Here is an 18,227-nt window from a genome sequence, read left to right as displayed (position 1 = left end):
CAGAAGAAGGGAGGGAGGGAGAAAAGGAGGAAGTGGCTGTCGCTGCCTTGGGTGGTGTCGACGACAACCCCAGCAACAGGGGCCTTCGTCCAATCGCAAGCGCGGGCGCGGTTTTTTTTTCTTCCTGCCGCCTTCCGAAGCTCGGCTTGGTAACCGCCGCGGCCCTCCCTCGAGAAGGGGGGCTCCGTGCAGCCCTTTCCCCGCGCCGCCGGGGTAGGTGGGCTGAGCGTCCTCCGTTTCACCCCAGTTGCTGGGACGAGTTTAAGATGATGTCGTGCAACCGTGCAACCTCCGAGGCTTTCCGCAAGTTGCACGGGCCTTTTGAGTTTTTCTTTGGAGCTGGCAAGGAAGGTGCTGTTTTGAAGTGAAGGTTGAAAAGGTATCCCACCCTCTTTATACAATCCATATAAATAGGCAGATACAGAGAGAGGCGGGAGGATCCAGGACACCCTTTTATGAAGAAGCCCTGCTTTAATTCACCACGCTTATGGGAGAGGCGCATCCAGTTTGGTGTACACATCCAAAGCAAACTGCCATAACTGACCTGATGAGAAATTGGGAGCTATGGGTTCATTTGCACAACCAAAACGCCTTGCACGAATATCGCCCAAAAATAGTTTGCAGCAGGCAGGAATGCAAGTTTCTGTTCAACTCTGAGGCGAACTGAGCTGGCAGCTTCTATTCCTTTCCTCAATATATGTCAAAGGTGCTTTCCAGTTTGTGCAGACGGGACTGTTGTGGTTTAGGTCATCTTCTGCACTTGATTTCATTTTGGGCAGATGCCTTCATTGCCCTTGGCTACTGTGCAGTGGCTCCCTTCCACTCACTGGTTGCTGTTCTCCATAATTATTTCTCCTGGTTAACTGTCTCCTTCTGAAGGGCCTTCAGTTGCTGAATCTGTGGACCAAATAAAACAATGGGCTTTTTTTGCATAATTTTTTTATTTTATTTTTGTTACAAACATATCTTCTTCCATTTAATGATGTCATCTGGTTACAAATATTTTGTGCAATACAGTTAATGTTTACATCATATTCATTATATAGCATTATTCTCTAGCCTTATTATACTTAATTGTACTTAATATTCTTTATCTCTTAGCTTATTTATTTCTATCAATGAAAAAAAATCTATTATCCTTAATTAATCCATTAATTATATCTAGTTTTCATATTTTTCTCTAACCATTGATAGAATAGTTCCCATACCTAGCTCACTGGTGAAAGGCTGGATTTTCTTTTTATTTTACATATCCATTGGTGAAGTAGTGTACCTGTCCTTTTTTCGTAAATTAGCTGACATTGATACTACTTCTCTCCAACTCAGTTTCTACCCCAGGATCATGTTTCTGTGGTCATGTCAGCATGCATTCAGCTTTAATGTATTTTTCATTTTTGATTCAGCATGCACACACATACTCATTACAGAATAAGTCAGTGGTTCTCAACCTTTTCTTCACCACAGACCCCCTTTAAAAACCCTTTGAGGCCACAAACTATGGCACCACAATTTAACTCAAGATTTCTATCATTACATTTCTTCAAGCCTTCTCAGATCCCCTGTGATGACATCGCAGTCCACCCAGTGGTCTGCGGACCACAGATTGACAAGCACTGGAACACATACTGGCAATCCAAGACTAAAACTTTAATAAAATTCTTTTTCCATCATTGATGTATAAATATATACTATCATAGCCAATGGTTCTTTGTGACATGTAAACAAGCAAATGCAAAAATTAGCTACATAATGAAAATTGATTGAATTTGGAAGATTTGTTATCAGTATTATTGGTACTAGAATAACAACTTTTAATGGGTTGTAGCATGTTTCACTGGTTGATTACATGTGCATTTTACTAAACTTCAATCTAATGAGATTTTGAGAAACATAAAAGTAAGTTACAAAAATCCCAGTTTGGTGCATTAGGCTAAAAACTGGGAGACTATGAGTTCTAGATCTTGGACCAGTGACTTTCTCAGGCCCTAGAAAGGAAGCAATGGCAAACCACTTCAGAAAACCTTGCCAAGAAAACTGTAGGAACTTGTCCAGTCAGTCTCCAAGAATCAGATATAATTGAATAGAAGGAAAAAAAGATAAGTTAACTTATAGTGTGGTAAACAAAAGCTAGCAAAAATTTGGACATATATAGTATTTTCCTTTCTCTATTAGACTAATATACTATTGTATGAATTACTGTACACGTATCCTTTTCTGTTAACATAATCTAACCTTGATTCATCATTGAAAAAATGCATTAAGAATAACAAGTTTCTATTGGTAAAAGTTCAATAACAGGCTGGCTGTAACAGCATATTAATTGACTATTTTATGTATTTTCATACAGATATTTTTACTTTTGAAAACTAAAGATTGAATGCTGTTGATTACTATGCAAGGTAACTGTCATGAGTATCGGTAAGTTCATTATTTGAAAGCCTCATAATGTTTATAATGAATTTGCTCATAATAAATATTTGCTAAGTAGTAAAAAGGCTTAAAATTAAGTTGTATATTTCACTCTCCTGTTTCATATACTATGAAAATCTGCTTGACAGAGTAGCAAGTTAACTATCTCTTTCCCACTCCAATTTTATTTCCACATTTTACTGCATCCTAATTCCTTCCATAAGTGAAATAACATTTTTAATATGTTTTCACATATACATTAAGAATGTACTTTGAGAATCTTGATGCTAAGCAAATGGAATGATTATACACCAGCGTAGGGAGGTTTTTCTTCCCAGCTGTAGGCTATTGGCTTTTCCTTATTTGTAATCAGATTTCAAGTCTTGGGTACAAAATTATTGCAAAAAGTAGTCAAAGGTATGTGCTATTAGTTACATATGGTGAATTTTTATTTATTGGATTTGTACCTGCCACTATCAAAAGAGTCTGCACTTCGCACTTCCGTTTTGAGAATAATATCCTGAAACATACATACTGTAATAAAAAAGTAAAGACAGTGGCAACAAAGCATTCATAACACATCAATCATAGCATCTCAACTTTCAGAGGCACTCAGAATAATTTAGCTTTTATTAGTTTACATGGGGATCAGTGTAATTTCCCTGAGTAAACCATTTGTAATGCAGATGTACTCACTGTATAATAATGCTTGTATGCCTCATCGCCCTTAGTGCAACAAATAAGTACCAATGCATTTCCTGGCACATTTCCTTTGACCTATATTTCAGGTGAAATCATGCTTGGCCCTGATAATGTTGTTCAAAGCTATACATCTCTTTATAATTGCACCAAGAACTGAACAAAGAGCCATTGTCGGATCAGAAGTGTTATGCTGTTGCCAACATATGCCAGCCAACATTTGGACCATTGCATTCTGGACTAGTTGTAACTTTTAAGTGGTCTTCAAATATAGCTACTTTTTGAATACATTGTAGTGATCAGCAGGAAACACCATTACATGGTCTTCCCAATCTAAGCAGGCCTGCAGCGGGCACAACAATCAGAACTGCTACCACCTTCTGTACCTATTTATCCTGCAATACCTGTTCTTTTAGGAATATTGCACCTCATTGAGAGACCACACTGGGGCTGACAGAACTCCTTGATGTACAAAGAGTAACTCTGTTCTGAATAGGGTTAGGGTTGTTTTTGTCCCCTTTGGCCTCTAATATTTACTCTCAGAAGAAGATATTTACTGTCAGAAGAAGCCATTCACAGATCTCTTGGATGTCCCAGGATTACATTGTATACTTACTAATAATATCATTCTTGATACAGGTGAATGATCTATCAGTTTCATATAAGTATCAAAAACCAGGTTAAAGAAGATGAAACACTGCAAAATTCCATATGGAAGTAACTACCAGGCCAATCTCTCCTTCCACTGCCCAAATGGAATTATACACCAAAGAAACAGTAGAACCGCTACAGGAGAGTACTTTTAATCACCAATCTTTTCAAAGGGTCCAGAAAGATGCCATATTAAATGTTGTAGAAGACCATCAAAAGATCTAAAAGAGCCAGAAGGGATATGCCACCCTCATCCAGCTTCTAAAAAAGTTCATCTACAGGAATGGTCAATTATTGACTGACAGAAAATGATATTAATAATCCACTTTCTCTATCATACTCTTGAAATGTGCTGTAATTATATCCTCAGTAACTTTCCCAAGGGAAAGTTGGAGGCAGGATGCTAGCTGCCAGGACCAGAAGGCTTTCAGAATCACTTTCTCCTGAAGACAGGTTGGATCCAGATCATTACACACTTCTGATTCTTGAATTCAGGAGAGGATCCAAACTATAAGTGGTCAGAAATAGCCAGAGAGCACTTTAACAGGGCACCTTAATAGCTTCAGTGACTAATCAGTCACTCAAAATCTACTGGAATCTATTTTGATCCATAAGATGCCTGTGACAGACATTGTTTATTAGTTTATTCGGGTCCACTGGAAACTATTTTGATCCATAAGATGCCTGCGACAGACATTGTTTTTTGGTTTATTCATCCAATATAGAGTAATTAATCTTCTTTGGACTAGGAAGAGATCTGACAAAGGGTGATAGAAATAACTTCCATAACCAGATTACTAAAAATCTAAAGCAAGTCCAACATGTGGGTTCCTAAATCTGGAGAAGTGGATGCCAGCCTAACATGTCTGGTCTAGGATTATATGGGAGAAGCCCATGATTACCCTGGAGGCCATGAGCAATATCTGACTCAGCTTCACATTCACTCCATTGAATTCTACTGTATAGTGCAATATTAATGCAATATCAGGAGTTTTCAATTCAATTGTATAGAATATGAAGGATGTGTGTTTGTGTTTTATTTTTATAGTTATAATGTACATTTTGATGGCATTTAATTTTGTTGTATGAGGTGCAATGACAGTAAAGTAAACTAAATAACTAAATAGTAAATGTTGACGTTAGCCAATACCAACATCAAAAGTGCTTTGTCTTACATAGGGATCCTGCCATACTGCAGGAAGATCCCCAACTTGCTGCAACAACCAACATAAATACAGACATTTGGGAAAATAAACATCTAACTTTCTTCCACGTCCTGGACTATATTCTATAATATGTTTATAAATTACCATGAAACTTCCTCACAATTTATACATTTACATTTTAATAAACATGTTACTATTGGATTGAATTGGGATTTTTTTTCTGGAAAGGTCTTTAAGTGTTTAATGTTAATTGCTTAAGGATCAACCAAGAGAAAGTGGGAAGAAAAACTGAAGAATGTTGAGGAACTAGCATCTTGCTATAAGCGGAGGCCTCTCTGCTCCAGTTACAAGCCAAAACTGTCCAATCCATTGCAACCATCTTCAGTTTGGAAGCTATTCTATCGGCAAATTCATGCATTTAACTTTGTCAAGACTTGTAAAGAGGTACAGTAATAATGAATAGGGCAGCATTTTTTGACAATTGAATATTAACAACTGTTATAGGATTTTGATAATTTAGAAATTAATTTCTTATTACTGAATTTTATTTATGAAATGCTCCATATTCAAAAAACAGGGTTAGTCAGACTTTACTGTACAAATCCATGGATATTTAAAATATGAGCTAATAAGCTTAGGAAACAGACACATTTTAATTACATAGTGAAGAAATCGTGAAAATTAAAATGCACAAAGCCAACTTTGCTTCTGTTTCTTTTGCAAGAAGTCAGAAATGATCAATAACCAATAAGTGCCTCCTTTAACAGAAATGGCTGAATGCTGCTTACAGAATTGCAGTCGAATCAGCATCAATAAAAAATGAAAGATATATAATTATACTTGGAGAAATGTTTAGATTATTATGATTATTTGGAAAAAGGACCATCTGTATATTGAGCAGAAACTTTAGTAATATTGCAGTATTTAGATATAATACTGTAATACAAAGCAAATAATAAAAAAATAAAAAAAATATTTAAAGAAAAATAGTTTTCACATGATTTTCTTGTATTGTCAAATATAGAACATACTGCAAGACAAAATATGACAACAGAACTAAATAACTAGCTTTGGTTAATATGACTTTCAGAAAAGCATATGTAGTTATGTATGTCACATTATTTCAAAAGGATGTTCATGTATTTGCTTTGGAAAAGTGCGATGGAAATAATCAACGGCTCTATCTTGTGACAACTTATACAGAACTTTGGTTCTACTACCGGTATGTATCTGAAGATCGAGAACAAAATTATTTATATAGCCTACATTGCTGCACATTCTGTTATTCCAAAATTTGCATAGAATTACAGCCTTTAGTATTTGTGCGTTTATTTTTCCCGTTAGTCAACAGTACTGTACAGGGGAAAAGTTGGAATAGTTAAGCTAATTATGATGAATAATATTTCTGGTTTTCAATTTAGCAAACATGAAACAAAACTGAAGCATTGCTATGAAATAATCCCAGAAACAGCTGTTTGCAAGCTTTATTTTGATTTGGAATTCTACAAGCCAACAAATCAGGGAGCCAATGCAAATCAGATGGTAGCAGACTTAATTAAGGTACTTTTTTTTTTTAAAAAAAAGAGAGAATTACAATTACAGACATAACAGGTTACAATTGTAATAATAGATTAATGTCAGAATTACTAACCAATAAAAACTGAAAAGCTTTCTATAAATTCATGTTTAAACCTGAAAATAAGTTTCAGTACAGTTTTAGAAAACAGTATTATTTGTTTTGGGAAGGTGATAAATGATAAGAATTATTTAACTTGTACAGGGTATCATAAAATTTTACATATGAAAATTAATATTGTAAATGTACATGGGGAAGTGCATAGAATAGGTTGAGAAGAAGTAATGAAAGTTAAAGTTGAATAGTAGAACTGCATCATCTTATGCACCTGAAACACACTACAGTTCAAGGTATATTATGACATCTGAAAAGGTGGCTAACTTTTTCTAAGCTTAGAAGTAAGCAAGCTCAGACAAGAATAATACATGGACATATTACCAACTTTTTCAGCGGTACTATAAGTTGAAAAAGCATCTAAAGTGTACACACACCTATCCACAAAGTCATCAAGAATTAAGTTTGGCTTGAAGGAGATTTTATTCTTTACAATGTCAGAAAATGAACCTAAATATATTTTTTATGAATCTAAGTAGAGATTCTGGGAAAAGAGATTACATGTTTTAACCTACCTCATGCTATGTGCAGTATCAGATACTAGGAATGATCACTGAACTATCAATTATAATTATAATTAAGAAAATAGTTCAAACGCACTTGAATTATATAACAATGATTATTTTTAGTAGGTTAAAAAACAACCACTTTTTATAATTGCTAAAATCCAATGCTGTGTGCATGCATCCCATTCCCATGCTCTATTGCAGGGCTGTCAAACTTGACGGCCCATGGGCCCGATGCATCATGCACTGGCCACGGCCATGCCTGGTTTAGGAAAAAAGTTCTGATACGTCACGTGACGACGTGAGTTTGACACCCCTGTTCTATTGTGTCTGTAATATATCTGTTGGTAGAGTCAAAGTGAACTGCTATGCAGGTGGCTGAATAAATTGCTGTTTGAGGGAAAAGAAATGGCAGGTGCTTCCCTGTAAATGGGTATGTATCGGGTTTGAGGGAGTCTTCTTTTGTAATCTCTAGGTCACACATTTACCCTGGGACCATTTTATCACCACTAGCCACACACTCCTGGAAGATAGAGACAAGCTTTTCAGACACCTTTTCCCAGTCTGCAGAGGATGCAAAATGGATGCCTTAAGCCTTGCAGAAGACAACCATTAATGATTCTTGAACTCTGAAATGTGGATCAGTTTTTCCTATTTGGCATAGAATGCTGAAAGGACAAAATGAATACTTTGAGGATTAAATACTTATTTCACTCCTCAAATTTTCTTTCCAGTTTCAAAACTTGTCCTACCTCTTACAAGGAGATAATGAAGCCATAGCTACATTCTCAGTGGTTCTCAGTGGCCAATATTTTTTTGAAAAAGTTCTCACAACCATAAGAATGTTGTGGATTGCTGCTAGTATATGGAACTATTTGTTTTGATTGCCTGCCTTTACATATGAACATACATAAATATGAAATGAAGTGTCATTGTGATTGTGATTTTTCTTAGTTTATAGGTAGGAAACTAGATGAATACTATGAAATAAAATGCTCAGCTGAGAATATTTTGAAATTGGATTCTAGCACTGAAGAAAAATATAGCTGCCATTTAATATTTCTACTTGAAAATGCTGCATTTAAGAATAATATCCATATAGGTAAATATTTCATATTTAAATGCATGTTTTAAGCCAATTTTATAAACTTTATATCATTCAGTTTGTACTATAATAAACATTGCGATTTTAAACATTTTACAAAGAAAATTACAGGATTTTATGGTGATTTTTCAAATATGCTGTTTTTCTCTCTTCTGATTATTCTAAAGGTAATTTTTTAAGAACAATTATGCAACCTGCTATTCTTTTAACTAAGAATAAAGATGCAATGGACCCCCAAAACATCAACTCTGTTGGTCGGTGTTATAAAACTACCACTGATTTGCCTACATGCTTTGAAAATGATAGTTTAGTCAAAGATGTGTGTCAAAACTTGGAACTGGACTCTTACAAAATATCAGAAAAAGGAACATCAGAAGAAAATCCAGATCTTTCTTTTTTAATAGTGAATGGTAAACAAGGAGAAAAGCAACTGTTTGTGGATCTTGGTAAATATAAACCTAAATATTATACTGTCTAGGCTTTGCATAGCATCACAGGATTGTTTAAAATTGTAAATATTTCTTTCCCTGAGACATGCAGCTTTGAAAACAGTAATTCATGGCTTATGTAGGGTTTTTTTAGAATTAGTATATTGGGACAAAGCATTTTCATGGTGTAAGATGATTAATGGCTATGTTCTTAACTATGAAACTCCAATGTGCCTCACGACGTTTTAAGATCTAAAAAATCTATGAATAGCTATTGCAAATATATATGAATTAAACAGCAGTCAGGTATTGATTAGTTAAGAACATGATTGGCTTGTGTTGTGTGAATAGCTCCACTATTTTCAAATGTGACATTCACAGGAAAATAGCTGGCAAATTACACCTGAAAGTCCAAATCTAGTATTTTGTGTTTTTTTTCTTTATAGAATTGGTTATGCACTCTAGCAATTTGTATATTGCTTAACTAATTTTTTCAATATACTCTGTTTCAGAATTCTAGCACAAATTTGAGTGTTACATGACATCCGGTGCTGCAATATGGGCCTGATTCAATTTCTTCCCAATATATGATACTGAATCTTATTATAGTGCAATAGGAATACCTGTAGGGTTTCATTTGCACAATTATATGCACCTACAAATACAGAAAAATGACAGGCAATTACATCATTTTTTGGATAATTTGATTTTTTGAAGAATTAATTTTTGCATAGGTGTAATATAATATTCAGGTTACAGAGCAGAAATTAATTTTGGAATTGAATTTTAGAATTATACAATCACCAAATTGGGCTTGCATAAATCTTTACATTTGTATTTGCTGCATTTCCATTTATGAACATTAGATATTTCAGAAGAAAAGTAATGTGTCTACTGTGTCATTTAAAATATTCTCCTCAAGCATTCAGAATGAAGAACACTTGTCAAAATTTGAAAAGTTCAAAATTCAGAATAAATGTTAAATTCTGAGTCAACTCGACTTGTGTTTAAATCAGCGTTTCCCAAATCTTTTTCTTCATTACCCACAAGTTTTTTTGGAATTCAGCAAAAAAAAATTCAGACTGCCGCAGGTTCTGTTGATATAGTTTTACAGAAGAATTATTGACTCTGTAATTTGTACTACAGATAGTCCTTGACTTACAACAATCACTTAGTAATAGTTCAAAATTACAATGGCCCTGAAAAAAGGGACGATTGACCATTTTTCACTTATGACTGGTGCCACATCCCCATGGTCACACGATTTACATGCCTGACAACTGGTTCATATTGCAGTGTTCCCGGGTCATGTGATCACCTTTTTTCAATCTTCTGACCAGCAAAAACAATGAGGAAACCAGATTCACTTAACAACCTTACTAGTAATTTAACAACTGCTTTGATTCACTTAACTGTAGCAAAAAAACATAAAAATCACTTAAAATCTCATAAATTTTGCAACATAAATTTTGAGCTCAATTGTGGTCGTAAGTTGAGGATTACCTGTATAAATATCTGGTTTAGTACAGCAGGTAAGAGGTACAGACTTCAACAAATAGGTCTGCAGAAAAAAGTTCAACCAGCCTGCTTTCAACTAAGGATTTGTATACTGCTATACTGCACAGGTCAGGAGGGCTGAAAAAATATGTACAGACCCCTCACATCCTGGACATAAAATGTTTCAACTCCTCCCCTTAGGATGCTGCTATAGGGCGTTGCTCACCAACACAACTAGATTACTAACAATTACTGTTATCTTTCCCATCTTTTCTGCTATCTTCTCCTATTGGTATTTTATGATTATATTACTTGGTTGTTTATATGAGTTTATGCAACTAGAGACAAATTTCTTGTGTGTCCAATCACGCTTGGCCAATAAAGTAGTCTAACCAGTGTAGAAAGAATGGCAAAAACTGGGGGGTGTAGAGAAAAGAGTAATCAATCTGGAAACTCTACAAAGTCATAAGTAAATTATGTCCAATCCCACCTTGAGCACTGCTTACCCTTTTCTGACTGACCAGGTGCTAAGCATTAATAAGATTCCTGGGCAATAAATCAGCTTAATTGAATGTTCATGTATGGACTTAACTTTTTGTGCCTGGCAAAAAGTTTTGTTCTTTATGAAGGCAGATGTGGAAAATCCTACTTCATAAATGTAGGTTCTTAAAAATAGCACCACAGCCTCCCCAGCTACCACATCAAGAATTCATTGTGAATTGTTAATGAGAAAAACTCCAAATAATTCTTTTCTTCAATTAACATGTTGCATTGACTGTTTGACCTAAGCCCATTTATTTATTTATTTTGTATTCTGTCTTTATGGTTTTTACAAATAACTGAAGGCAGCATTTGTTCTGGAAAACCATTTTAATGGGTTTGTGTGTTGTCACCTAAAGAAAAAACGCTTTTACCCAATTTTGGGTAATTTACTTGGAAAGCACTCATTTAAATAAAAAGCAATCCTTCAAAGTAATGTTTTTTTAGCCAACTTCTTTCAGAAAAATGGTTTCTTTAAGGAACTATGCCACATGAAGGAGAATCTTTGGATTCTGTATTTCTTTTTAAAAATGGCAATTCTAGTTTAACTTTTGAACACATACACATGTATAATTTCTCTTATTTTTCTATGTTCTTTTTGTATTTAAAGAAATGCAATGAAAAACTGAGGACTATAATTCAGTAGGGTTAAATATTCTTATGCAGACTAAAATCCAGTCTTAAAAAAATGGTTGTTGATTTGTATTCATGAATTAAAAAACCCCACATTTTCCTATATTTTTCTTTCCTTAGGAGTTTATACAAAAAATAGAAATTTTCGATTATACATGTCATCAAAAGCAGGACGCACTGTCACTTTGAATATTGCAGAAGATAACAAGTTTGTTCCTAAACCTGTAAATAATTCTTGCATAGATGAACAGTATTTTTTGTCCTCCTTGATCTGCAATGTAAGGTAGTAATTGCAAATTACCTTTCTTTTTAATTATTATTGAAGATGTTTATTTGTAGCAGCAATATATTTCCTTTGTTGTCCTTTGGGAATGCTTGAGACAGTAGTATTTGAGGCAACTGTGTTACACAGAATCATACTAGAGTTTAAACACGCTAAGGCTTACTAGTTTGAGGAGTTGGGTTTTCTCAGATTTGGATCCTTTAAGATAAACAGCTTAGTCACAGAAATAAATCCTTCTCCTGATCTGCCTCTCTTCTTTTTCAAATCTGCATCTTGAAATTTCTTTAAGTCAACTTCTGTCATTTTATATGTAGTATATATTGCAGCGAAAACACTCTTAGAATACTTTGCAAATTAAAAATAGCATTTTCTAATGGGCAGCTATGGAATGGAAAAGATATATGAATAGAGAACTATGGTTGGGAAAAATTATGCTTATAATTCTTGTTGTTTTCCATCAGATTTTCAGACTGCTTAAAAATTTTGTCCTGTGACAACCAAGAACATGCAAGAGAACCATCTCTATATTTGGAAGACAAAATATCAAGGAGCTGTCTTGGTATTTCCATTAGATTAAATTGAAATGTTGGTTCTAGTAATAATTGTACGGCACTGACATCAGTATTTGACCGTATGTAAATAAATCTAATTTTCAAACTTAACTCTGTGCATCAGGAGTGTACTTTCACCAAAAAATTCTGCGCTGTAAAATATCTATTGGTTTAACTTTCTGTAATCAGTGAAACAATATTACAGATTTGGAAATGTTTTGCTTCTGAGCAAGACCAAGAACTGCATTTGTAATATTGACAATGAATAATTATGTAAAGCTTAGAAATTACTTATAGGTAATCTTTGACTTAAAATTGGTCACTTAGTGAGCACTTGAAATTACAAGCTACCTGAAAAAAAGAGAACGTACAACCTAGATCCAAATTTCTGACAAGACACGTGACAGCACTTCAGGTGCTTAGCAACACCACTGCATTTATGGCAGTTTGTAGCATTTCATGGTCAGGTGACCGCATTTTACAACAGTTTTGTTTCAACAAGCATATCATTGTGTGAACAGTGTGGTTCTGGAATATCTTACATTTTAAAACAAATTTGACAATATTATTCATATTTAATACAGTTGACAATCTTTTAAAATTTGATATTAATACACATATTTTGTTAAATTATCAATCTTATTCAATATTTAAGTATGTTATTTTTGTGTCAATTTCTATATTCTTAACATCACTTTTACTACAGATAATATATTAATAGTCATATTTGCGGGTTTAACAAATTATATAATTCTAATAACAATTTACAAATTTATATTAAACTATAATTTTCCATTGTTTATCTCCTTTTAATTTTTAATTATGCCACATATATTTTTAAAAACTCCCCTTTCTAGTCACATTTTGATATGATTAAAATAATATTATTTACGTTTAACAAGTTATGCAGTTCAAATAGCATTTTTGTTAAATTGTAATCTTTATCTTATGCAATATTTCACTATTTTTGTCAAATTCCACATATCAATTTTTTTGCTGCAATAGAATGTTAATATTCATATTTATTACCTTTATCTTATCATAACTCACATTTATTGGAATCATCTTTCCCCCTTTTTAACCATATCTCACTTGCATTAATAATTTAATTATTTGTTTCTTAGCTTGTCTCCCATATTCCTTTCTTAAATTTTCATCTCTATCTGCCATTTCTTGACCATTCATTCCACTCAAACATTTCTTCCTTCTCTATTATAATCCATTGTCTCATTTTAAAGTGATCTACTCTTACTCCTCTCCCAAGAAATTCTCCCTGCAATTCCAATTCCTGTTTGACTTCCCTTAAAGTATTCTCCCTTTGGTTTATTACATCAATTATTATCATTTTTATTTTTATTTCCTTTTTATCATTTCTTTTTGTTTGTTGTTTTTTTCTGATCTATTTTTCCAGCTACTCTTTCAGTTGGCTCCTCCTCTTCCTGGACCTCCTGCTTTTTTTGTCATTTGTGTCTCAATTTCCAGCTCTACGTCCATGTTCTGTATTTTATTCAAAATATCCTCACATTTTCTTGTCAAAGTATCTTTCATATCCTGAATTTCCAACACAATTTCTTTGCAAATTCCACTCATCTTTGTTTTTGTTTATTTATTTATTTCTGATCAATTGTCCAACAATCTTTATTCAAACCAAAACCACTTTTCAGACTAAAAATCCAATGTCCAGGAGTCTTTATGTCCCAAAATTAGTCAATCTGTTCTTTTAAATAGTCCAAGGGTGAAACCTTCATAAATCCCTCTACCAGTTGAGTCTTATATTGTAGCTTTCAGGGATCTTTTAATTATAAAATTCTCTTTATTTCTCAATTTTAGTTCTCCATAAACCAGGTCTTATGAGAACTTTGGGAATCTGTTGTATCTTCCATTGACAGCAGGTGGCACTCTTAAATCAGTTTTCACTTTGTCTTGTCTTTCTTACCAGACTTTACTGATGTATTCCAAAAATGAATATTATATTCGTTTTTATATAGATTTCAGCATTTTAAAAATGCCTGTCCAAAGCCAATGTCTGTTCAATCTAGAAATCCAATTTTCTGTATTTTTAGCAAATTTACTATTTTCTTCCTTTACTTACTTCCATTTTTAAAATTTTAATGTTACTCCAGTGATTAGGTTGCTGCCACCTTAAAAATAATTATGAGTCCTCTTTTCTGAGTATTCTCAGGGTTGCATTTAAAATAAAAAGGATTGTTCTCACCCAGTTCCAGACACTGTCACTAACTCCACTCCTGCACTCTTCTTGGATTAAGCTGTCTCTGGCTATGTGGCAGCCATCTTGGCTGCCTCCTCCGTGATGTGGCAGAGAGGGTAATAGCCTTGGAGCTCTACAGGGGAGTTCTCCCCTGAAACCTCACAAGGCACCCCTCCTTTATTTCACCACCCCTCCAGGGTGGCTTCAGCTCCTTCCGGAGCCCACCAACAATACCCAGCGCAGGGACAGAGAGCAACTGGCGTCACTTCCTGCCTCCTTGTAACTTGAGCACTTCTTGTACTGTATTTTCTAATGCAGACTTAACTAGAGAGGATCAGTGCTCACATTAATGAAATAAGAAATCATACTGAAAGTGTTTTAACAAGTGCTATTGTTTTTAAACACCAGCCATATTGTTACAAAATACTAAGCCACTACATGGATTAATCATAATTGTACCTACCAGTTCCTCATTCATATAGTGTTCTCAGAGTTTGAAAATCAGGCTGTTTCTATTACTCGAGAGAAACTAGCAAATATATTTTGACGTGTAGTGTAAATGTGCCCCATTGAATCCTAGCTGGTTCTTACTACGATTTGTTTAATTTGTTGATAATAAAGATGTGTTTTTTTCTTTTACAGCTCCAATAGAAGGATGCCATTGTTCACCTTATCCAGAAATTGATAATTTTGTTCACACTTTAATCAAGAAAGATAATGTTCAAGGAGGTAAAAAAAAAATACCCAACAGAAATATGTTTTCTAAAATACTTATATTGTTTTCAAGAAAGACTTATCTTGTTTTTCAGGGATAAGAAGATGGAATTACTTTTCACTTGAACAGCTTATTGTATATGACATCTTCAACTATCGGTGGTGCAGAAATATTGGCAGAGCTCACAAAAGTAATAATATAATGTACGTTCACTTTTTTGGTTACTCTTAATATCTGCTTAATGTTTTGGAACTTAAAATTATATTTATTTCATGGTATATAGGCGTTTGTAATTTAAAATTTGTAAAAAGGGGGGGGAATAGCAAGGTTTGGTATATATTGGAATATAGGGAATAGAAGTTTTGATTGGTAATCATTTTTAGACAGCATCAGTACCCAGCAATGAACTTTCTAAATCCAATATACGGGCGCTTCTCTGTGTTCATATACATGCAGAGGTTCTTAGTAAATCAGATTTTATTCAGTAGTGCTTAATCTTACCTGTCCTATTTTTCTTAACAGTATCAGAAAAAGAGAGAATTAATTTCCTGGCATACAGACATCAAATAGTAACATTCTTATTTATTACAGAACAAACTTTGCAATTCTAAAATCACATTTATATTTTAAGGATTATAGTAGATTTGAAAAATGAAAATTGGTATCAGAAATGTCATGATCCAATTTGCAGAGCTGAAAACTTCAAGTCAGAATGTGAGTACATTATGTAATTATCCCATTATCATTACTTATTTTAAATAAATTATTGCTAATATAATTTCACTTATATTCATGACATAGGTTTTCCACTACCGGCTGAAGTATGCTTGCCCTTCTTTTTCAAAGAGGTATGTTTTTCTCTTTTAATACTGAAATTCAGCATAAAATAAGACATATGCTTAACCAAATAGGTAATTATGAAATAGGAACTTATACATTTAATACATTAGCAGAAATACACACACACACACACACCCCTTATAAGTAACTTAATTATCATAAACATAAAACTTTACTAAATGTATTTTGTAATTATAACGCTATATTTGGAAACCTTCCTTTATGTGCTACATTACTTGAAGCTTTGTTGAGATTTGATTTCCAGGAATAGCTGTACAAAACTGTAAATTGGTGAAGTTCAGTATGAATCTATATAATTTGTTCAGTGTGCAATTAAAAATAGGTTTGTTCCATCCATTAGAGCAGGATAAAATAAATAATATCAGTAACCTGGAATGTGAATAGTTTAATAGAATATTTCTGTCCGAACTGAGAGAAAGGGAAGACTGCATTTAACTTTCTTAAACTGGAGTTGTCCCTCTATATTGTTAGTTTAAAGCAGCTTGCAGTTCTTTATATCTGAAAAAAATGTGCAGTTCTGTGCAGAACGTTGTTATGGAAATGACCTATTTCTAACAATAACCACATATCAAAAAACATAAATATAAAGTTTGTTTTCTAAAAGAAAATATCAGTAGTTTCTTTTCTGACAGTGGGTGGAGGTTATTCTATTAACCAGGATGTGTTTCTCCCACTTGCTTTGATAAGGCTATAATTTTGTTCCTATGGGAACAAAACCTAATACAAGCCAAAAAAAAAAAGGAGTGGGGGCAGCAACTGAGCACTCCAGGTGAAAATAATAAAATGTACAGTAGCTACAAATTCCACTTCTCTCTTTTCATCAAATCTGGGATACTGCATAGATAATCACAGTTCATCCTGTATAGCAGTGTTTTTCAACCTTGGCAGTTTTAAGATGTGTGGATTTAACTTTCTAGAACTTCCCAGCCAGCTTGTGTCCTTCCCATATACTCCACTATCATCCATCCACCCACACTCAAATCTTAAATACTCTCCTAGCAGTGTTCCATACGGCAATCTCACCAGAAAAGTATAATCTAAAACTAAATTTTGATGTTTGTTCTTTAAAGGATGAAGAATATGTAGGTACAATAGGTGAAAGTAATACCGAAGAAAGAGCAAATACAGTAGATGCTACAGGCTTATTGGACAACATACCTTTTACTTCAGTGCAAGAAAATAGCAAGCTAAACAAGAAAAGTTCAAACGTTGAATGGGATCATGAGCTTGATGCCTGCCTTTTGGAAGCTTCTGAAGATGTGGAACTAATTGAAGCTACTGATATTTTTTATACCCAGAGGAACTGTACTGTGGATGAAATATCTGATGAGCTCCTAGCAGGTGTTTTAAGAAATTATGAAGTAAAGTTATAAAAACCTTGTGGATGAAGTAAGTATCACATCAGCTGATACATTTGTCAGTACTGAAAATCCAGCAAAAACTTAACTTTATTGTTTCTCTAAAACTACTCTAGTACTATGTATATAATAATTTTTGTATGTTTACTGTGGTTGATAGAGAATAAAGACAACTAGAACTTAAAAGCAACTAGGTATTAAAAATATGAAATTTAGGATTTAGGAAAAGTATTTTATTGAATTGCCAAATATGTAAATAGTAATGCAAGTACATAGTAATGTGAAATATTTAGAACTGACAACTAGTTCGGGCTCTAAATATTAATTTCTCAACAACCATCTTCTTTCTTGTTTCTTGGAAAGCAGCATATAAGTAGTCAACATGAAGCTACCTGTACCTTGCCAGATGAAACATTACTGCAACTAAATAATAGTACAATAGGTTAAAAATAAACTTGCTCTCACACACGAAGTAAATATATTAAAATACTATATTTATGACTCAATGGTCTATTTTATTGCCTCATTATTTATTTTTTGCCAAACAAAAGGTTATTCTTTTTCTTTTGAATCAGTCATATCGAAATATACCAGTAAGCATGCCAAAAGGAATTTATGGAGTTCAGATCACTGAAAGAAAATCAAATTATTTACAATTTTCCTACTTCTACTTTATATTTTAATACATTGTACATCTGATAACTCAGATTATAATTTATAGTATGAATACTTAGTTGGTTTTTTGCAGTTCCAAACTTTTCTGTAATTTTGTGTTGATATTTTGTAAGTGACGTTCTGCTCCTAAAATTCTTTGTGACTCCATCAGAAGTGCAGGAAGGCTGGAAATGCCATACTATGGAACAGAAAGAGAAAAACAAGACCGTTTATAAAATACTAAGCCTGTGTTAGAAATTCCTAATGTTTGG

General features: G+C 33.7%; 2 protein-coding genes across 11 annotated transcripts in view; one reads left to right on the top strand and one right to left on the bottom strand.

The window, feature by feature from the left end:
• Window positions 1-6: 6 nt before the first annotated feature.
• Window positions 7-18,227, top strand: part of PRIMPOL (primase and DNA directed polymerase) — a 20,658-nt gene continuing 2,437 nt past the window's right edge. For 3 of the 8 annotated variants that reach the window (XM_087936326.1, XM_087936324.1, XM_087936325.1), the window contains exons 1-14: window positions 7-379; window positions 2,348-2,399; window positions 5,185-5,369; window positions 6,056-6,147; window positions 6,347-6,485; window positions 8,076-8,223; window positions 8,394-8,672; window positions 11,445-11,607; window positions 12,069-12,166; window positions 15,010-15,096; window positions 15,177-15,285; window positions 15,714-15,796; window positions 15,884-15,930; window positions 17,014-17,332. In XM_087936326.1, coding sequence (XP_087792452.1) covers window positions 2,378-2,399; window positions 5,185-5,369; window positions 6,056-6,147; window positions 6,347-6,485; window positions 8,076-8,223; window positions 8,394-8,672; window positions 11,445-11,607; window positions 12,069-12,166; window positions 15,010-15,096; window positions 15,177-15,285; window positions 15,714-15,796; window positions 15,884-15,930; window positions 17,014-17,316 — 1,755 coding nt within the window. In that variant the 5' untranslated portion in view covers window positions 7-379; window positions 2,348-2,377 and the 3' untranslated portion in view covers window positions 17,317-17,332. Of the gene's footprint in view, window positions 380-2,347; window positions 2,419-5,184; window positions 5,370-6,055; window positions 6,148-6,346; window positions 6,486-8,075; window positions 8,224-8,393; window positions 8,673-11,444; window positions 11,608-12,068; window positions 12,167-15,009; window positions 15,097-15,176; window positions 15,286-15,713; window positions 15,797-15,883; window positions 15,931-17,013; window positions 17,803-18,227 lie in introns of those variants that run through there. The other 5 variants (XM_087936323.1, XM_087936328.1, XM_087936327.1 and 2 more) reach the window with 5 other exon arrangements.
• CENPU (centromere protein U) overlaps window positions 17,520-18,227 on the bottom strand; it is a 20,035-nt gene continuing 19,327 nt past the window's right edge. For all 3 annotated transcript variants that reach the window (XM_087936331.1, XM_026697875.2, XM_087936333.1), the window contains exon 12: window positions 17,520-18,154. In XM_087936331.1, the coding sequence (XP_087792457.1) occupies window positions 18,032-18,154 (123 nt within the window). In that variant the 3' untranslated portion in view covers window positions 17,520-18,031. The remainder of the gene's footprint in view (window positions 18,155-18,227) is intronic.

Source organism: Pseudonaja textilis, chromosome 6 (genome assembly GCF_049901715.1).
Source record: "Pseudonaja textilis isolate UNSWEBS1 chromosome 6, rPseTex1.2, whole genome shotgun sequence".
Lineage (NCBI taxonomy): Eukaryota > Metazoa > Chordata > Lepidosauria > Squamata > Elapidae > Pseudonaja > Pseudonaja textilis.
Note: the sequence above shows the minus strand (reverse complement) of the source record. Positions and strands in the feature narration are given on the sequence as shown.